Consider the following 18453-nt stretch of genomic DNA (forward strand, 5'->3'; position numbering starts at 1 on the left):
ATTTGATTTCCTTGTCACTCCAACTCTGATTCAATATAAAGCAGTTTTCTATCATCCTAAAAAAATAATAACCTTGTGTCTAAATCAAGGATAGGGAACCTTTGATCATTTATATAATTGTTGGGGGTGGGGGCGAGTTAGGGTGTGTACAAAAGTTTGGGCAGAAGGGCTGAATATCTTAGTTGAGTTGATAAAATGGTTTACATTCAGGTGGTGCAGTTCGATTCCTGGCATCTCCAGGTAAGTTTGTGAATTTACCGTGTCTACAACACGGAAAAGCAACTATCAGTCAGAGTAGAATGTATTGAGCAAGACTGTCAACTTGAATAAAATATTGTGGATGCCCAGGTAACCCCTGCCTTGCATAATTGATCACATGGTGAAGTGCTCACAAACCATTTGGTGGCAATTTCAATCAACTTTCTGGGAGCATGGCCCCCTCAAATATTTTATTGTGGGGGCTGAAGCCCCCACAACCCGTAAGAGTTGGCTTCTATGACACTGAGCAAAATGGACTGGTGGCCTCACTCAATGAAAGGCAGGTGTGTGTGTGTGTGTGTGTGTGTGTGTGTGTGTGTGTGTGTGTAAGGGAATAACACTTTCAGATATTTTTCCGGCTCCCATCAATCCAAGAAGAATGGTCAGTGGCCAAAGGTAAATGGATTTGGAGTCCAATAACAATGAAAGGCCACCGATTCCCCATCTCCACTGCAAACATTAGTGAGCTAGTTGGAGCAATGGCTTTGCTCAGTATAAATCACCTTCAGATTCTCCTATGAGCAATGTATGATCCACTGGGACTGGAGTCTCAGGACCCAGTCAAGAAGAAGCTGCAATAAGGTGGTGGGAAGTCACAGGTGAAGAAATGTGGATATTGTTTGGATTTGTTTTATATTTAATATATGTTAAAGTATGGATTGGAATATGTAACTGTCTAGCGGAAGAAAATAATAAAAAAAAAAGAATAATGGCAGATAACACAAAGATGCACTTTTTGCTGATTTCACCAAAGACTGTGATGGAAGCATCTCATTATTGTCTCCTTTCTCCCTCTCCAATATTCACAGTGATATGCAAAAAAAAGAATGTTGGCTGCAAACCAGACAATGGTGACTGAGTTTGTCTTGCTTGGCCTTTCTGAAACCTGGGTAATCCAACTCTTCTTCTTTGTCTTCTTCCTCCTCCTCTACATTGCTACTGTCTTCAGCAACACTCTCATTTTCTCAGCCATTTTCAGGGATGACCGTCTTTCAGATTCACCCATGTTCTTTCTGCTGGGTCACTTGGCTTTCCTGGACCTCTGCCTATCCTCCTTTGCCATCCCAAGATCTCTCTTGGATTTCCTTGCCCAACATCAGACCATCTCCTTCCAGGGCTGCATGGCACAAATCTTCTTTCTCCATGTTTTTGTAGGCAGTGAGATGCTCCTCCTGGTAGCCATGGCAATTGACCGGTATGTGGCCATTTCCCATCCCCTCCGTTATGCCTCACTCATGAGCCGGCCTCGTTGCATGGCCCTTCTCCTTGCCTCCTGGGCTGGTGGGCTCCTCCATGGCACTGTGCAATTGGGTTTCATTATTAATGTGCCTTTCTGTGGGCCCAATAAAGTAGACAGTTTCTTCTGTGACCTCCCATTGGTCATCAAGTTGGCTTGCATTGACACAAATCCCTTGGAGGTCATGATGGTCACCAACAGTGGAATTTTGTCACTAGTTTCTTTTCTTGGCCTGCTCATCTCATACGGATTCATCCTCTACACAATCCGCTCCAGGGGTCCCTCTGAAGGGAGCACCAAGGCTGTTTCCACATGCACCTCTCACCTCATTGTGGTCACCATGTACTTTGGGCCCTGCTTGTTTATTTACCTGCGTCCATCAGCCCATTTCATGATTGATAAAGTGCTTTCTGTCTTCTATACCTGTGTCACCCCCTTGCTAAATCCAACCGCCTATGCTTTGAAGAACAAGGAGATAAAAGCTGCCATTAGAAGCCTTTCAGCAAAGCTTTCTGGGCAGGTTTCTACTCAGGGACGTCCCCACCATTAGACAGAATGAGGCGGCCACCTCTAGCAGCTGATTTTGGCTGTCACAGAATAATAACAAATGGTCAGTTATTTAATTCGCAGTTCCGATACATTTATACATGGTGGAAAAAGTTTAAAAGGAGAAATTTTTCCCGTCTCCTGATTCTATAACCCAGGCTCATCCAATGGAGCTAAAATATTGCACATTCTTGAACAATAGACTTTGCTATAACAAGGAATTATCAACAGTTTGGATGAAGGCCAACTGGATCATGCAAAGCTTGGGCCAAGTCGAGTGAAGACAAGCACAGATCGTCCCATTATGGGGTGGGATACACAGAGTGATCCGGGGTTTTCAGGGGTTGAGTGGTGGGTGGAAAGGCTGCCAGGGTTTATTTCACCACCACGTTCTCTGCAGAAACCTCTGCTCAGCAGCTGGTTAGGAGAGGGTTTGATCCTGCTGGTTTCAGGATGCTCCTATGCAAGCACCACCCATCAAGTTTCAATTCCTGTTCTCATTTGGGGGTGGAGGAAGGGGACACATCAACTCATTTTTAATATATGAAATAACACAAAAATATTACAAATTAAACTTTGATTGCTGTGCACAGATTGCATTTTTAGAAAAAGTGTATGTTATGCTATAATATCATGCTCCCTTTATTCAAATTGCCTCTCCATATTCAGGGAGAGTTTTCTGTCTAAATATGCACAGGTTCCCTGTAGCTGCAATTGCCAGTTGGTTACAGCAGGGATATTTATTTATTAATCACCCATCATTCACACTATTTAAAGCAGTATAAAACAACATTAGGCAATCTTTCAGGTTTCTGGGACCCAGGCTGTGCAGAGCTTTAGGAAGGTCAAGTCATTTTGGAAATGGGGGCAGAAAGTGGCAGAAATATGAGGGCTTTGCACAGTTCCATCACCCTCAACCTGGTGTGACCAACCAGCCAGGACTCAAGGCAATTTTGGGTGCAGATAGAGCTAATGGAGGGACGTGGGTGGTGCTGTGGGTTAAACCACAGAGCCTAGGGCTTGCCAATCAGAAGGTCAGCAGTTCGAATCCCCGCAACAGGGTGAGCTCCCATTGCTTGGTCCCTGCTCCTGCCAACCTAGCAGTTCGAAAGCACGTTGAAGTGCAAGTAGATAAATAAGTACCGCTCCAGCGGGAAGGTAAACAGTGTTTCCGTTTGTGCTGCTCTGGTTCGCCAGAAGTGTCTTACTCATGCTGGCCACATGACATACGCCGGCTCCCTCAGCCAGGAAAGTGAGATAATTGCCACAGCCCCAGAGTCATCCGCGACTGGACCTAATGGTCAGAGTTCCCTTTACCTTTACCCAGAGCTAATGGGGTACCCAGAATACATCGCTGGTTCGGTACTGGGTAATGCCCTACTTCCCCCAATACTTGAAGACTAAGATTCCATCAAATGGCTTAACCACCAAAAGTTTAGACATTTTGCTATTAGGAAGGCAGAATCTCAAGGCCAGCCAATTTCTATACAGGCAAATTCCTTCCCGGCTTCGAATACCACAACTGTTATCAACCATAGCAAGGTCAGCAGGTACAATAAAAATGAAGTGGTTAGACGGAATGATGGTTAGGGATAAAAGCAATGTTAGATCATAACTGGAAAAGGAAAATACATTTTACAAGCATGATAATTAATTGACCTGAATTGTGAATGGAAATAAAAAGGGAGGGTGGGAGGGTGTCGCTCTTCACCCAGCCGTTCTGCGAGAGCCTCCTGCATCTGCCCTTTTAAGCCTCACTGCCAGGCCAAACAAGGCAGCAGCCAATAGCCACAGTCAGCAAGGTGCTGCCCTCCAGGAGGCACCACTGAGTTGCCCATTTATGGTACCTTTTGGGTTGGAAAGACTCCTCCCTTTTGAGATCCACTAGCCAAGGAGAATTCCCCTCCAAAGGCCAGCAAATGTGTGGGCCTAGGCCATAGGGAAAAGAGGCTGAGAGTGGGGGTACGAAACTGTCACCCCCTGGAAAAGTGGTGAGCAGCCATTATACTCATGCTACATGGTTGATACGGATCCAGGTTCACTCAGCCAAATTCCAAGATGTTGAAAACACCATAATACATTTTGGAGTCTCCATTTTTTACAAGGTCTTCTATTATGAACTTCAAACTTCAAAATTCACCAATACACCACTGGTCCCTCATTATCTACTGAAAGGGAATTAAACACAACAATTTTGAATATGTGGCAAACACATTTTCTTCTGCAATTCCACAGGGGTTCACAAGCATTGAATAAATAACTAAATTCCAGCTTGGTTATTAACAGGGCTATAATTAAATCTGCTGCTTCGCAAAAAAAACCCTGTGGACTTTCAGTGGCCACTTGTGAAAGTAACATAAAAGATACTAAAATTAACCAGAATAATTTAAATAGGGTCTGGGATCCACAAGTCTGATCTTACATACTCCCAGATTGCATCATCTCAGGAAACTTAACTACCATTCAAATGAGACAATTTTATCTTGGAGAAGCTAATTATAATATTGCCAGAGAAATCATGGGTTCCAAAAGAGTTGCTTTTGAACTGAGAATGGTGGTTTTACTGTTCTTGCTGCTGGAACTGATTTCTTACAATGTATGTGAGGCTCACATAGCGAAATGCAGGCTCCAAGATCCACACCGTCCACTTCACATGTATCATCAGCCTGGAGAGTTCCTCATTGGTGGCATTGTTTCCCATGGTGGCTTCATCTCCTCTGAAGCAACATTCACTGAAGAACCCCCACCAGCACTGCCTGAAGAGCTTCTGTAAGAACTAAGCCACTCATTTATTACAGAGGAGAAATGATCAAACTTAGAGTTGCAGCCTCAGAGCAATGACTGAGACTGCAATCTTTTACCCTTTTACCTAGGTATAACAATTTTGCAGTTCAAAGGGACATGTGCTGATGTAAAAATCCATAGGAATGTCTTTGTGAATTAAGAGAATACTGTAGAAGCTCCCATTTCTCAATAGGAAAATAAAGATAAATGTATTAAAATGTAAGCATGTCTGTGTGTTTGGGAAAGCTCTTTTGAACAGCCTATTTTGTTTGATAGACTTTATCTGAACTACTAGAGTGTTAGTAAGAATGAATTTTTAAAAACCTGCTCTGAAGCTAATATGTTCTTATGGCTTCATTTTTTGATTTTTGGCTAAAGTTTGTTTCAGCGCTAGAAGGTATATATTATGAAGTATAGAATTCAGTGAATTTCAATGACCATCACTGCCTCATGCAAATGAGTTCATTGCAGGAGAGAGCACAGAAACTTATAAGTGTAAGGGAAAGACTTCCTTTATAAGGGTAAGGGAAAGAAAGGTTCCTATGGGCCCCACATTAGGAACACCTGGTCTTGATACTATTGGCCTTAACAGATTGGAAAACTGGGACAAAAGTAACAACATGATTTTCAATAGGGACAAATGCACAAATCTAAGATGAGGAACACTTGGCTTGCCTGTAGTACATGTGTAAATGTTCAAGGGATCTGCATCAACAGAAGTATTGTGTCCTGATCAAAGGAAGTAATAGTTCTATTCTGCCCTGGTCACCTGGAGTCCTGTGTCTATTTCTGATCACCACAATTCAAGAAGTATATTGACAAGCTGGAAGATGTGCGGAGGAGGGCAACAAATATGGTCCGGAAACCAAGTCTTATGAGGAATGGATAAGGGAGTTTGGTATGTTTAGCTATGATGAGACTGAGGGCAGGTATGATAGCCATTTTCAAATATCACCAGTAAGATGGAACATGCTTGTTTTCTCTTGCTCTGGAGGTTAGGACACAAAACAGTGTATTCAAGTTACAAGAAAGGAGGTTTCAACTAAAAATCAGGAGTAACTTTCTATTGATAAGAACTGTTTAATAGTAGGATGGACTGAGAGTTAACCCCACTGATGTCATGGACTGTGCTGAGGAGGGCTGCACTGAGGAGGAATGGTGGGAGCCTCTCCCTGCTCCTGAGCAGGATCCTGAATCTTCCCAGGAGCAGGAGGAAAGGATAGATTTGGACCAGTGGTTTGCAGAGGTACATAGTTTAGAAGGAAGAAGCTGGGAAATACTGGATGGGTAACAGCTAGGAGTAGAAGCACTGGGAGAGGGAGAGTTAACAGATTCACTCTCTCTGGGAAGCATTTCTCCACCCAGCCCAAGGACAAGAAGAGCTGATAAGGTGGCAGAACAGAGAACAGAGAACACAGAGATTATGAGCTCAGATACAAAACACAGTAGTGACTAGGGAGGAAGCAGGTGGAACCCTTAATTGGGAGCATCGCCATTCCTAGAAAATTGATTTTTTGTTCTCTCACTGTGATCATTAAAGTCTCTAACTGGTAAGAAGACTCATTTTCATTTGTTTTGCTTATCTACTGCCGAAGGGAGGGGGAGCCGATTCCCTGATGCCTGACAACTAAACTCGATATGATTAACTACTGTAAAATCAGATCATATGTAAAAGGATATACTGTATCTGTTGAAGTCCCTGCAACTCTCATTCTAGGGTGGTGCCTAAGGGTTACCAGCACATCTTGACTTTGGCATTTGCAGTCAATGAGATCAACAAAGACCCTCACATCTTACCTAATATCACATTGGGCTTTCACTTATATGACAGCTATTCCAATGAAAGGAGCACATATCTTGCCACACTGCTACATTTATCCGTGGTGGAGAAATTTGTCCCTAACTATATATGTGATGTTGAAAATAATCTGACTGGGGTCATTGGGGGACTGGATGCTGAAATATCCTTTTGTGTGGCAACTATTTTGGATACATATAAGATTCCACAGGTAGGACACTTATGTACAATACCTCTATTAGTTTGTATCTTTCCCACCCAGCAAGGACTCTCTTCCCCAAAGCAGGTAGCAGGTGAAGAGAGAGTTTTCATTGAGCCAGCCACTTCCCCCCCCTAATTTATATTAATAAAAATATTGGTTTCCAGTTACCTTACATGGGATGGAAAAATGGTTGATCCAATAACCCGAACAAGGTATACGAAAGGGCGCAAAACTAGAAAAAGGTCTCTCTCTATCTTACACACACATCAAAGGTACTGATATCCCAGTGATATCAGTGGGCTTCTCCCTCATCAGCCGTTTTTGCTTAAGCAGCATTTCCTGCTTAGCGAGGAGGGTATCTGAATTGAATTGCTGGGGGAAAGGGGTAATTGATTACAGGATATTAACCCCATACAGTAATTCTTCCTCATCCCAACACCACACCTAATATGTGAAGGTTTAGGATTAAAGGGCTTTCAAAATAAACACACTGTGGAGCTGTGGCAAATTGAAGATACAATCCAGTTCTGCAGAGGAACAGTAATAGTACTGAGTAGCTGACTCACAAGTGAAATGGATGTTCATAAATGAAGTTGAGAAGTCTTGAAAAAGAAGAGACAGTTTGCGTGCTAGGGTATGTGCCTCATGAAGACAAAAGAAGTTCCACAGAAGAAATGTGTATAGAACCCAAGTTGCAATTCTGACATAGCGAAAAAATGCCAAAGGCAGAGGTAGTTAATCCTCTCTTTGGGCCGAAGTATGCTCCTACAATAAGTTTTATCCATCCTACAAGAACCTCACCACATAATGTATATAAATAATTTGAAAGAACTCTGTCTCTTCTTTTCCTCCGTTTACGTTTCAGCTCATTTATGGCTCTGCTCCAGTGATGAATGATAAAAGCCCAGGGCTTCCCTTCTACCAGATGGCAGCCCCAGAAGCCCTTCAGTATGAGGGAATTCTCTCTTTGCTTCTGCATTTCAGGTGGACATGGATTGGAGTCTTTGCAACAGGCAGTGACAATGGAGAAAGATTTGTGCAAACCATTTTGCCAGTATTTACCAAGAGTGGTGTCTGCATTGCATTCATAGAAAGAATCCCCTATTGTAGTTTTATTTCTGAAATGAATGACATAGTAAAACAGGGGGCAATTATAAACCATAAAATTTTTAGCAGCACAGCTAATGTAATAGTTGCCTATGGAGAATCTTATTCCATGACAACTTTTAGATGGCTTCCATACCTATCAGAACTTGATGACATGACATACAATATAAAAAGTAAAGTATGGATAATAACAGCCAATGTTGAGTTCACCTCATTTGTCTATCAAAGGAAGTGGGATTCAGGGATATTCAATGGTGCTATATCCTTTGAAATTCACTTCAGAAACCCACCAGGATTTCATCAGTATGTTCTGCACAGAAACCCATCCAGCACAGATGGGGATGGTTTTATCAAGGACTTCTGGGAACAGGCCTTTGGATGTGTATTCTCAGATATCACTTCAGAAAAGGTGGAGGGGAATATTTGCACTGGAAAAGAGAAGCTGGAGAGCCTTCCTGGATCATTTTTTGAAATGAGCATGACAGGCCACAGTTACAGCATCCACAATGCTGTCTACGCCATGGCCCATGCTTTACATGCCATGTCTACATCCAGACTCAGGCACAGAGAAATGGCGTACGGAGGGAGAAAGAAGAATCAGAATCAAGAGTTTTGGCAGGTAATAGACTAAACATCCTCAATTGGAAGAGGCCTGTTATTCTCTCACAAAGTATGGATTTCCAAAATGAAGTTTGGATACCACTGAGATGCCATGGCATTCACAGATAAGAAGCAGCGGTAATGGTCAAGAGAGATGTTCAGTATTCTCTCTATCCCATATAAACCCAATCCTCCCTCAGAGCAGGTGGTTTCCTGTTGTGTCTCCTGGGATGAAGAGGGAGAGAGGAAAAGAAGTGGGGGTGAGGATAGATAGAAAGAAAGGTTGTTAAAAAGTGGAGAGGGAGAGAGATGTGGGAGAGAGAAAATTGGTGGTCTCTCCATCCTTGGACCTGACTCCACTCACTGTTGACTTAATCACCACCCACCACTTGCTGTAGGTCCTGCCCACAGGAAACAGATACCTTAGCCCTGTATTGCAACTGCAGTCTTTTCCAAACAAGTGCGTTTTCTGTTTTCAATCTAGCTTCATCGCTTTCTGAGAAGTATTTCGTTTAACAATACGGCTGGAGATGTGGTCTTCATCAATCAGAATGGAGAGGCAGCATCTAGCTTGAATATTGTCAATTGGATTATATTCCCCAACCAAAGTTTCCACAGAGTGAGCATTGGGAGGATAGATCCACAGGCTTCTCCAGACCAATCATTCATCCTTGATGAAGATGCCATAACATGGCACAGTTGGTTTAATCAGGTAGAGTTGCATTGTTAGATAATTCCAAAGAGATTCAATCTTGCATGTCTATTCACTGTCTTTTAATCTGCAAGTTACTGTGTAGAACATGACCAATGCATACAAGTACCAGATTAAGAGCCAAAAGCTTACAGCAAAAATGACTCAAGAAGCAAAGGTAAATATTTTATTATATTTATTAATATTTTATTACAAAGTACATTTACAAAATACTGATTTTCCATCGAGTTAAAGAGGATGCATAAATAGGTATGCCCCAGGATTTTGCCTTTCTTCCAAGAAAAGTGGAGAAATCAGGTGGTTGGGGAAAGGAGGCATATTAATACCAGAGGAAGAAAGTGAGAACAGACAGCAGAAGGTGGAGGAGACCACTATTCTTCTAAGGCCACAAGTGGAAGAGGTGGAAGCAAGAGAAGTGGTGAAGATTGAGAGAGTGAAGGAGGGAGCTGAGAGAAAAAGTGTGAAGAGCAAGCGATTGAGTATTAGGAATGGATACATCAGTCTTTAAAAAAGAGTTATCTCAAAAGATGTATTCAAAAGTATCTTACCATGCTGAGATTTGTGTTGCAACATTTCAAGGAGTATCACAGGTCTTTGATAGCTTAATTTCAATTTATGTATTTGTCCAGAATTTATGTTGCTTTGGAAATCACCAAGATTGCATTCCTCAGAAATCCCTTATTTAAACTCATCCTTAAACAGCATCTGATGGGTCCAAGAACAGGTGTAGCCACCAGCAACAAAATCAATTGTACACAACATACTCAAAAGTAGCCATTATGACAGTGATGGCGAACCTATGACACGCGTGTCAGACGTGACACGCAGAGCCCTCACTGGTGGCACGCGCCCCATTGGGCAATTTGCGCTGTTGTTGTCCCCCCCCCCATTTTTCTCCTGCTCCTCCTACAGCTTGTCTCCGCTAGAGCTTGTCTCCACTGTGAAAACCCGGGTCCCTTTCTGTTGTTGTTGCTGGTAACCAGATTGGTTTTTAAAAACTTTCTGTGCTGTTTCTTTCTGGCACTTTGGCAGACTATGTCGGTGCTGCGTGTTAGTTCCAGCGAAGGTATTATTCGTCATTTATTTCTGTTCTCTCCCCCCCCAAAAAGCACAGCAGCTTTGGGGCACCCCCCAAAAGCAAAGCAACTTTTGCACACACCCCCCAAAAAAAAGCCTCCAAAACTTTGGTCAGCAGCTCCCCCCAAAAAGCTCAACAACTCTGGGCACTTTGTGATAAGGTTTGATTTGGTTAAATAATTAGTTTTTGGTTTATTAAATACAGTTGTTGTTGTTGAATTATTATTACGGTTCTTGACCAGCACACATAAATATGCAATACATAAAAACAATAAAAGAAAACAAGAATATCTAAAAATAGACAATAAGTATAAGTTTTAACAATTAGTTAAAAGAAAACTAATTAAAAGGAGTATTACTACTTAGGGAGGTAGAATACAGCAGTTAATATCACTGGATCCTCTTTAGCTAGTCCTGAAGATGTTCTGAGGATATTTGGACACTGCTAATTAGATTGGACCGAATTTTTATGGCTCTAGCACAGAATTTGGCAACCTTCGCTGACACATTAGGGTTAGCGTCGGAAAGAAGCCACTCTATATAGAAATTATCCGAGCATCCAGGTAGCTCTGCCAGTATAGTGTGGATAAATACAGTTATATATTACAATTATATATTTTTGTTATTTAAACTATAAATATCGCAAAATTATGGGTTTTTTTCTCAAAGTGACACACCACCCGAGTTATGCTTGTTTTTTTTGGTGAATTTTGACACACCAAGCTCAAAAGGTTGCCCATCTCTGCATTATGACAAACTGAATAGGGACATTAGAGTAACTTCAGGGTGTACATTAATTGGCAGGGCAATCTATGCAGAACAGATAAGCACAACAATGAAATCCTAGAACAATAGAGGGATTATCATATTACTTCAAAAAATTAAACTACTGAAAAAATATAGCCTTTTCACATATTGCTGAAATGCTGGCTCAGCTTAGTAACATAGAGAAGGGCCCAAGAACATGAAAATTTCCATAGTCATTATTCTCCTGATGACTCTTCCGCTATTTCATTTATGGAATAGACTCAGCCTCTTTCTGTCTGTACTGAGAGATGTCTTCCAGGATCCAGCAAGAAAGTGAAGGAGGGACAGCCACCTTGCTGCTACGATTGCATCCCATGTGCAGAGGGGAAGATTGCAAACCAGGATGGTAGGAGAAATAAATAGATTAAATAGATCCAGTCTCAGTGCTAATAATTGAAAGCTGTTGTAAGTACAGTGGTGCCTCGCTAGACGAAATTAATTCATTCCAGGACTCAATTCGTCCTACGAAAATTTTGTCTAGCGAGGCACCGTTTCCGATAGGAATGCATTAAAAGTCAATTAATGCATTCCTATGGGCTCAGGGGGGAACTGGTGGTGGTGGCGGCGGCGGCGCTTGTTCTCTTGGCTCGGGGAAGGCAGGCAGGCGCTTCCCCGAGCCAAGAGAGCAAGCGCTGCTGCTGCCAACGACAGAGCCGGATCGGACAAAGCTTCAGAAGCTTCATCGGATCCGCCTCTGTCGGGCGGGGTGGGGGAAAGGCGAAGGAACGATCCTATGCCTTTCCCCCACCTCTACCAAGCCCCATGCCGGCTGTGCGTGGCAAGACGTGGTGGCGGGGGAAGACGTTCCCCCGCCGCCGTGTCTTGTGTGCCTCCCCCGACATGGAGCGCGGTTTCGGAGACCTCCGAAGCCGCGCTCCATGCCGGCTGTCCGCGGCAAGACACAGTGGCGGGGGGAGACGTTGCCCCGTTGCCACGTCTTGCCTGCCTCCCCCGACATGGAGCGCGGCTTCGGAGGTCTCCGAAACCGCGCTCCATGCCAGCTGTGCGCGGCAAGACGCGGTGGTGGGGAAGACCTTCCCCCGCCGCCATATCTTGCCTGCCTCCCCAGGCACTGAACGCAACTTCGGACACCTCCGAAGTTGCGTTCAGTGCCGGCTTTTCGCGGAAAGACGCGGCGCCGGAGGAAGGTCTTCCCCCGCCGCCGCGTCTTGCCTGCCTCCTTTGAGAAACCCCTTGCTTGCCTGCCTTGAGAAGCCCCCTAGAATCCCCACTGTGTGACAGGCAGGATGTGGGGGAAGCACAGGATCTTTCCTGCGCTTCCCCCACATCCCGCCTGTCACACAGCGGGGATCGTAGGGGGCTTGAGAAGGCGCCCGGCTTTTTCGGCGAAGGCAAGCGGGGGACATCTACCTAGCCTGCTCCCTTGCCTTCGCCAAGAAAGCGCCGCCTCGGCGAAGGCAAGCGGGCAGACAACAAGTTGCTCCCCCGCTAGTTCCTCTTTGTGTTCTGCTGGTCTCTGCCAGGGCAGAAACCAGCGGAACACAAAGGGGAACCAGCTGCAGCAGGGAAAGAAGGCAAAGGGAGATCAGCTGAGAGGCGGTGACAGCTGCCAGCGCCTCTCAGCTGAGCTTCCTTTGCCTTCTTTCCTTGCTACAGCTGGTTCTCCTTTCACTAGATGAATGCCCTGATTTTCTGATCAGAGGACTTTATGGCCACGCTTCGCAAGATGAAGCGGTGGCCATAGAAAATCTCGTCGTATAGCGAGGCAACCTCCGATCAGAAAATCCTTTCGTTAAGTGGAATTTTCGTCTAGCAGGGCATTCGTCTAGCGAGGCACCACTGTACGGCTGAGTACATTACAAAATAGATAATCTACTGTGTCTGATCCTGCCTCTATGTGATCATTGCCTTTCAGATACTCTAAATATGCTAATCAAATGAGAGTGACTGGGCATTGAGAGTAATTGGATGGTATGTGGTTCAATCATATCTAGATGGGGCCTTCCCACTCCTTCTGACTTACACAGGCTGCATCCAGGCTAGTGTGAATAAATATTCAGATGTCAATGGCTCTGGCTTTAACACTTACAAGACCACATATCTCTGAACCAATTAAATTCAGTAATACCACTTTGCAGAGGCCCAGACAGTACTAGATATGTGTTTTGATTTAAAGAGAGCTCTTTTCTTCTCAGACAGAAAGTAAAAAGTTCAGCAAGTTGACATGATATGAGCTAATTTATTTATCCCCCCCCCCCCAGATATGAATGACTGTTATAAATGCCCGGACAAAGACTATCCAAGCAAGAACCGGGATGCATGTCTACCCAAGGATATCAGCTTCTTGTCTTATGAAGAACCTTTGGGCATCAGTTTATCCTGTTTCTCTCTTTCCCTTTCCTTGATCACAGCTCTGGTACTTGGTATATTTATAAAACACCACGTTACACCCATTGTCATTGCAAATAACCGAAACCTCACCTACGCTCTCCTCATCTCTCTCCTGCTCTGCTTCCTTTGTGCATTGCTCTTCATTGGCCGACCAGAGAAGGTGACCTGCCTCCTCCGGCAACCAGCTTTTGGCATCATCTTCTCAACCGCTGTTTCTTGTGTTCTGGCAAAAACCTTCACGGTGGTTTTGGCCTTCATGGCCACAAAACCAGAAACCAGGATGAGAAAATGGGTGGGGAAAGGACTAGGCCATGCCATTCTCCTTTCCTGCTCCATAGTTCAAGCAGGGATATGCACTGTGTGGCTGGCAACCTCTCCCCCATACCCAGATGTGGACATGCACTCAACGACAGAAGAAATCATACTAGAATGTAATGAGGGGAGTGTGGCCATGTTTTACTGTGTCCTCATCTACATGAGCTGCCTGGCAATTGTAAGTTTTGCTGTGGCTTTCCTCGCCAGGAAGCTACCAGACAGTTTCAACGAAGCCAAGTTCATCACTTTCAGCATATTGGTCTTCTGCAGTGTTTGGCTGTCCTTTATTCCTTCCTACCTGAGCACCAAGGGGAAATATATGGTAGCTGTGGAGATCTTCTCCATCTTAGCCTCTGGTGTTGGGTTGCTGGGCTGCATCTTTGCCCCCAAATGTTACATAATCATTTTGAGGCCTGAGCTGAACAATAGGGAACAGCTAATAAGGAAGAGAAATTAAAGAAATAATAAACCTGCCCTTTGCTGTATTTTGTTCTTTTCTTTGTCTGTACAGTATATAATTTTATGTAATTTTTTCTAGATTCCAAATTCCCATAGTAGAAAATTCATTTGTAAAATTGACTTATTTGCTTTAAGGAAAACAATCAAACATTTACACATACATTATTCTGTTGTAACATTTGTGGACAAGAAGACTCAGAGCAATTCTTGTCAAAATATACATGTAAGCAAATTTGGATCTGGCCTTAATTCTCTCTTTTTTTGTTCAATAATTTTTTATTAATTTTCAATGACAAAAGTCCAATATACACCATATTATATCAACACCAAATAGAAATACGTATTCAAATACCATTAAATTACATAGCAAATTATAAAGTTTATGTGGCCTCCCACGTGCTATACTTCAAGGTCTGATTCCCTCAATTTCTGCCTCCAGACTATTGCTCAAACCAAATGCAATCCACTCTTGATTAAAAAAAAACTCAGCCAGAGGTTTCCCCAGCCACTATGGACGGCATACAGCATATATATCTATATCTATATCTATATCTATATCTATATCTATATCTATATCTATATCTATATCTATATCTATATCTATATCTATATCTATATCTATATCTATATCTATATCTATATGCTGTATTATTTCATTTGTTGTTATCTGCCTATCTGCTTTCAATCCCCCTAGAGCAGGGATGGGAAGCCTATAACCCTCCAGATATTGCTTGACTACAGCCCTCTTCATTGCTGACCATTTTCCATACTGGATGGGGTTGGAGATTTTGGAACCCATCAACATCTGGAGTGCCACACATCCCCAACCACTGCCCTAGTGGAAGTGAAGCAGAACACATAATTTAAAAATAAAATGCTGAAGTTTGCAGAAGAAGCCAGAGACATTAGCATTGCTGAATGAAGTTGGACACTGAATTAAAATCTACCAAAAGGATGAAACATCAGGCTCAGCAATTTTGGGAATCCTGACCACCCTCACCTGGGTGCTGATGAAGTTTGGGGTCTGAGAGATTTCAAGAATCCTCTGTCTCCCTAAGGTGCCAGCTCACAGAGGTTGACAGAATCAAGAGAGATTTTTCACAAGGCTCTATAACAGGAGCCATACAGGAGGGCAGGGGGCACCAACTCAACCTCTCCAGAATTAGAGGGGCATTTACCCCTAGGGGTGTGGGCAAACGTGCATTCCCAGGCCACTGGGGAAGGAGGCTGAGAGCAAGGGGACACAACTGTCATCCCCAGAACAGCAATGAGAGGCCACTGTACTCATGTCACATAGCTGGTTGAATCCAGGTTCACTCAGCCAATTTACAAGATGCTGGCTACATTTTGGAGTCTTCATTGGCTACGAAGTCTTCTATTTTGAGCTTCTAAGTTCTCATTTCACCCATACACCACTGGTCCATTATTATCTAATGAAAGCGAATTTCTTCTGCAATACCACAGGGAATCCCGAGCACTAGATGAATAACTACACTTCTGCTTAGTTATTAACAGGGCTATAATTAATCTGCTCCTCCTCAAAAATCCCTGTGTATTTGCTCTGGCCACTGGCAACATAACACAAAGGATACTACAACTTAACCAGAATGATTTAAATAGTGTCTGGGATCAGCAAGTCTGCTTTTGGATACTCCCGGATTGTGTCCTTTCAGGAAATTAATCTTCCATTTAAATGAGACAATTTTAATCTTAGAGAAACCTATTCTAGTATTGCCAGAAAAATAATAGTTTCTGCATAAAACAAGCAGTTGCCCTTGGATTAAGGATGGTAGTTTTAGTGTTCTTGCTGCTGCAACTGATTTCTTACAATGTATGTCAGACTCACCTAGCAAAATGCTGGCTCCAAGGTCCACACCATCCACTTCACACCTATCATCAGCCAGGAGAGTTCCTCATTGGTGGCATCGTTTCCCATGGTGGCTTCTTCACCTCTCCAGCAACATTCACTGAGGAACCTCCTCCAGCACTGCCTGAAGAGCTTGTGTAAGAACTAAGTCACTCATTCATTACATCAAAGGAATGATCAAACCTAGAGTTGCAGCTTCAGAATAATGAATGAGGCTGCAAACTTTTACCCTTTTACCTGGGGAAATCCACTTTAGATTTGAATGAGACTTATGCTGGTGCAAAAAAAATGGAAGGAATCTCTTATGAATTAAGAGAATACAGGAGAAATTCCCATGTCTTGGTAGAGAAATGAATATAAATGTTTTGAAATATATGCATGTTTGTGTGTCTGGGAGAGCCCCTTTGAACAGCCAATTTTGATAGACTTTATCTGAACTACTAGAGTGTTAGTAAGAATGAATTTTTAAAAACCTGTTCTGAAGCTGAATATCCTTATGCTTTCATTTTCTGAACTTAGGCTAAGGTTTGTTTCAGCACTGAAAGGTACTTACTGTGTTATGAAATATAGAATTTAGTGAATTCCAATGACCATCACTGACTCATGAAAACGGGGTCACTGCAGAGAGAGACCAGAGACTTTGTAAGTGTCAGAAAAAGACCTCAGACATGTAAGGGAAGATGTCCCATGAGCCCCACATTAGCAAGCCTTGCTCTAGATACTATTAAGTTTAAAAGATTGGAAAACTGGGACAAAAGTAACAACATGAATTTCAATAGGGACAAATGCACAAATCTAAGATGAGGGACACTTGGCTTGCCAGTAGTACATGTGAAAAGGTTCAAGGGATCTGCATCAACAGAAGTATAGTGTCCTGACCAAAGAAAGTAATAGTCCTGTTCTATTCTGCCTTGGTCACTTGGAGTCCTGTGTCCAGTTCTGATCATCACAATTCAAGAAGGATATTGGCAAGCTGAAGCATGTGCAGAGGAGGGCAACAAAGATGGTCTGGAAGCCAAGCCTTATGTAGAATGGTTGAGGGAGTTTGGTATGTTTAGCTATGATGAGACTGAGGGGAGGTATGGTTGTTGTTGTTTAGTCGTTTAGTCATGTCCGACTCTTCATGACCCCATGGACCAGAGCACGCCAGGCACTCCTGCCTTCCACTGCCTCCCGCAGTTTGGTCAAACTCATGTTCGTAGCTTCGATAACACTGTCCAACCATCTCGTCCTCTGTTGTCCCCTTCTCCTAGTGCCCTCAATCTTTCCCAACATTAGGGTCTTTTCCAGGGAGTCTTCTCTTCTCATGAGGTGGCCAAAGTATTATGATAGCCATTTTCAAATATCTCAAGGGCTGTCACCAGAAAGATGAAACATGTTGTCTCTTGTTCTGGAGGTAAAGAAACAAATTAGCTTCTTCAAGTTACAAGAGAGGGGATTTAAACTAAACGTCAGAGACAACCTTCTGTCAATAAGAGATATTCAATAGTAGAACGGATTTAGAGTTAACCCCACTGAAATCAATATGATTAACTACTGTGTTGGTGTGTAAAAGGATACATCTGTTGAAGTTCCTGCTGATACAATTTGCAACTCTCATTCTAGGGTGGTGCCTAAGGGTTACCAGCACATCGTGGCCTTGGCATTTGCAGTCAAGGAGATCAATGAAGACCCTCACATCTTACCCAATATCACCTTGGGCTTCCACTTATATGACAGCTATATCAATGCAAGGAGTACATATCTTGCCACACTGCTACTTTTATCGATGGTGGAGAAATTTGTCCCTAATTATATATGTGATGTTGAAAATAATCTGGTTGGGGTCATTGGAGGTCTTGATTCTGAAATCTCCTTTTATGTGGCAACTGTTTTGGATATCTTTAAGATTCCGCAGGTAGGACACCTATGTACAATACCTCTATTAGTTTCCATAGAGAAAGAGGCAGGTTCTTCAGCATCAGTTCTGGGTGTATCACCACTTCAGGGTGAAGATAAAATTGGAACAAGAACTATGTACACCACCTTGAGATCCTTGGAAAATAAAGGTGGGACATAATTGTAATATAAGCAAACAGACAGACAGCAAAACCTGAAGAAAGGGGAAGGTTGCAATACCTGAAAAAAATATGTAACTCTCCCCCGTCTTACACACACATTTAGATCACTTATATACTAAAGGCCACTGATGGGAGAGTGGGCTTCTCTCTCACTGGCAGTTTTTGCTTATTCATCAGTTTCTGCTTAGTTAGGAGGGTATCTGAATTGAGCTGCTGAGGAAAGGGGGAATTGCTTACAAGATAAAAGCAGTAAGAATTTAGGTGCCCGTGGA

The 18453-nt window shown here is 43.1% G+C and overlaps 2 protein-coding genes across 2 annotated transcripts; both read left to right on the forward strand.

The window, feature by feature from the left end:
* The first annotated feature begins 1085 nt into the window (after nucleotides 1-1085).
* Nucleotides 1086-2045, forward strand: LOC118095621 (olfactory receptor 4K3-like). The gene has a single exon (XM_035136868.1). It carries the CDS (start codon nucleotides 1086-1088, stop codon nucleotides 2043-2045), a length of 960 nt encoding a protein of 319 aa, XP_034992759.1.
* A 2514-nt stretch (nucleotides 2046-4559) lies between these two features.
* LOC132592971 (vomeronasal type-2 receptor 26-like) lies at nucleotides 4560-14252 on the forward strand. Its single transcript, XM_060281278.1, has 5 exons — nucleotides 4560-4810; nucleotides 6543-6834; nucleotides 9017-9244; nucleotides 11348-11474; nucleotides 13351-14252. The coding sequence occupies exons 1-5, from the start codon at nucleotides 4560-4562 to the stop codon at nucleotides 14250-14252; spliced, it is 1800 nt and encodes a 599-aa protein (XP_060137261.1).
* The last annotated feature ends 4201 nt before the right edge of the window (nucleotides 14253-18453 follow it).

Source organism: Zootoca vivipara, chromosome 13 (assembly GCF_963506605.1).
Source record: "Zootoca vivipara chromosome 13, rZooViv1.1, whole genome shotgun sequence".
In the NCBI taxonomy this organism is placed as follows: Eukaryota; Metazoa; Chordata; class Lepidosauria; order Squamata; family Lacertidae; genus Zootoca; species Zootoca vivipara.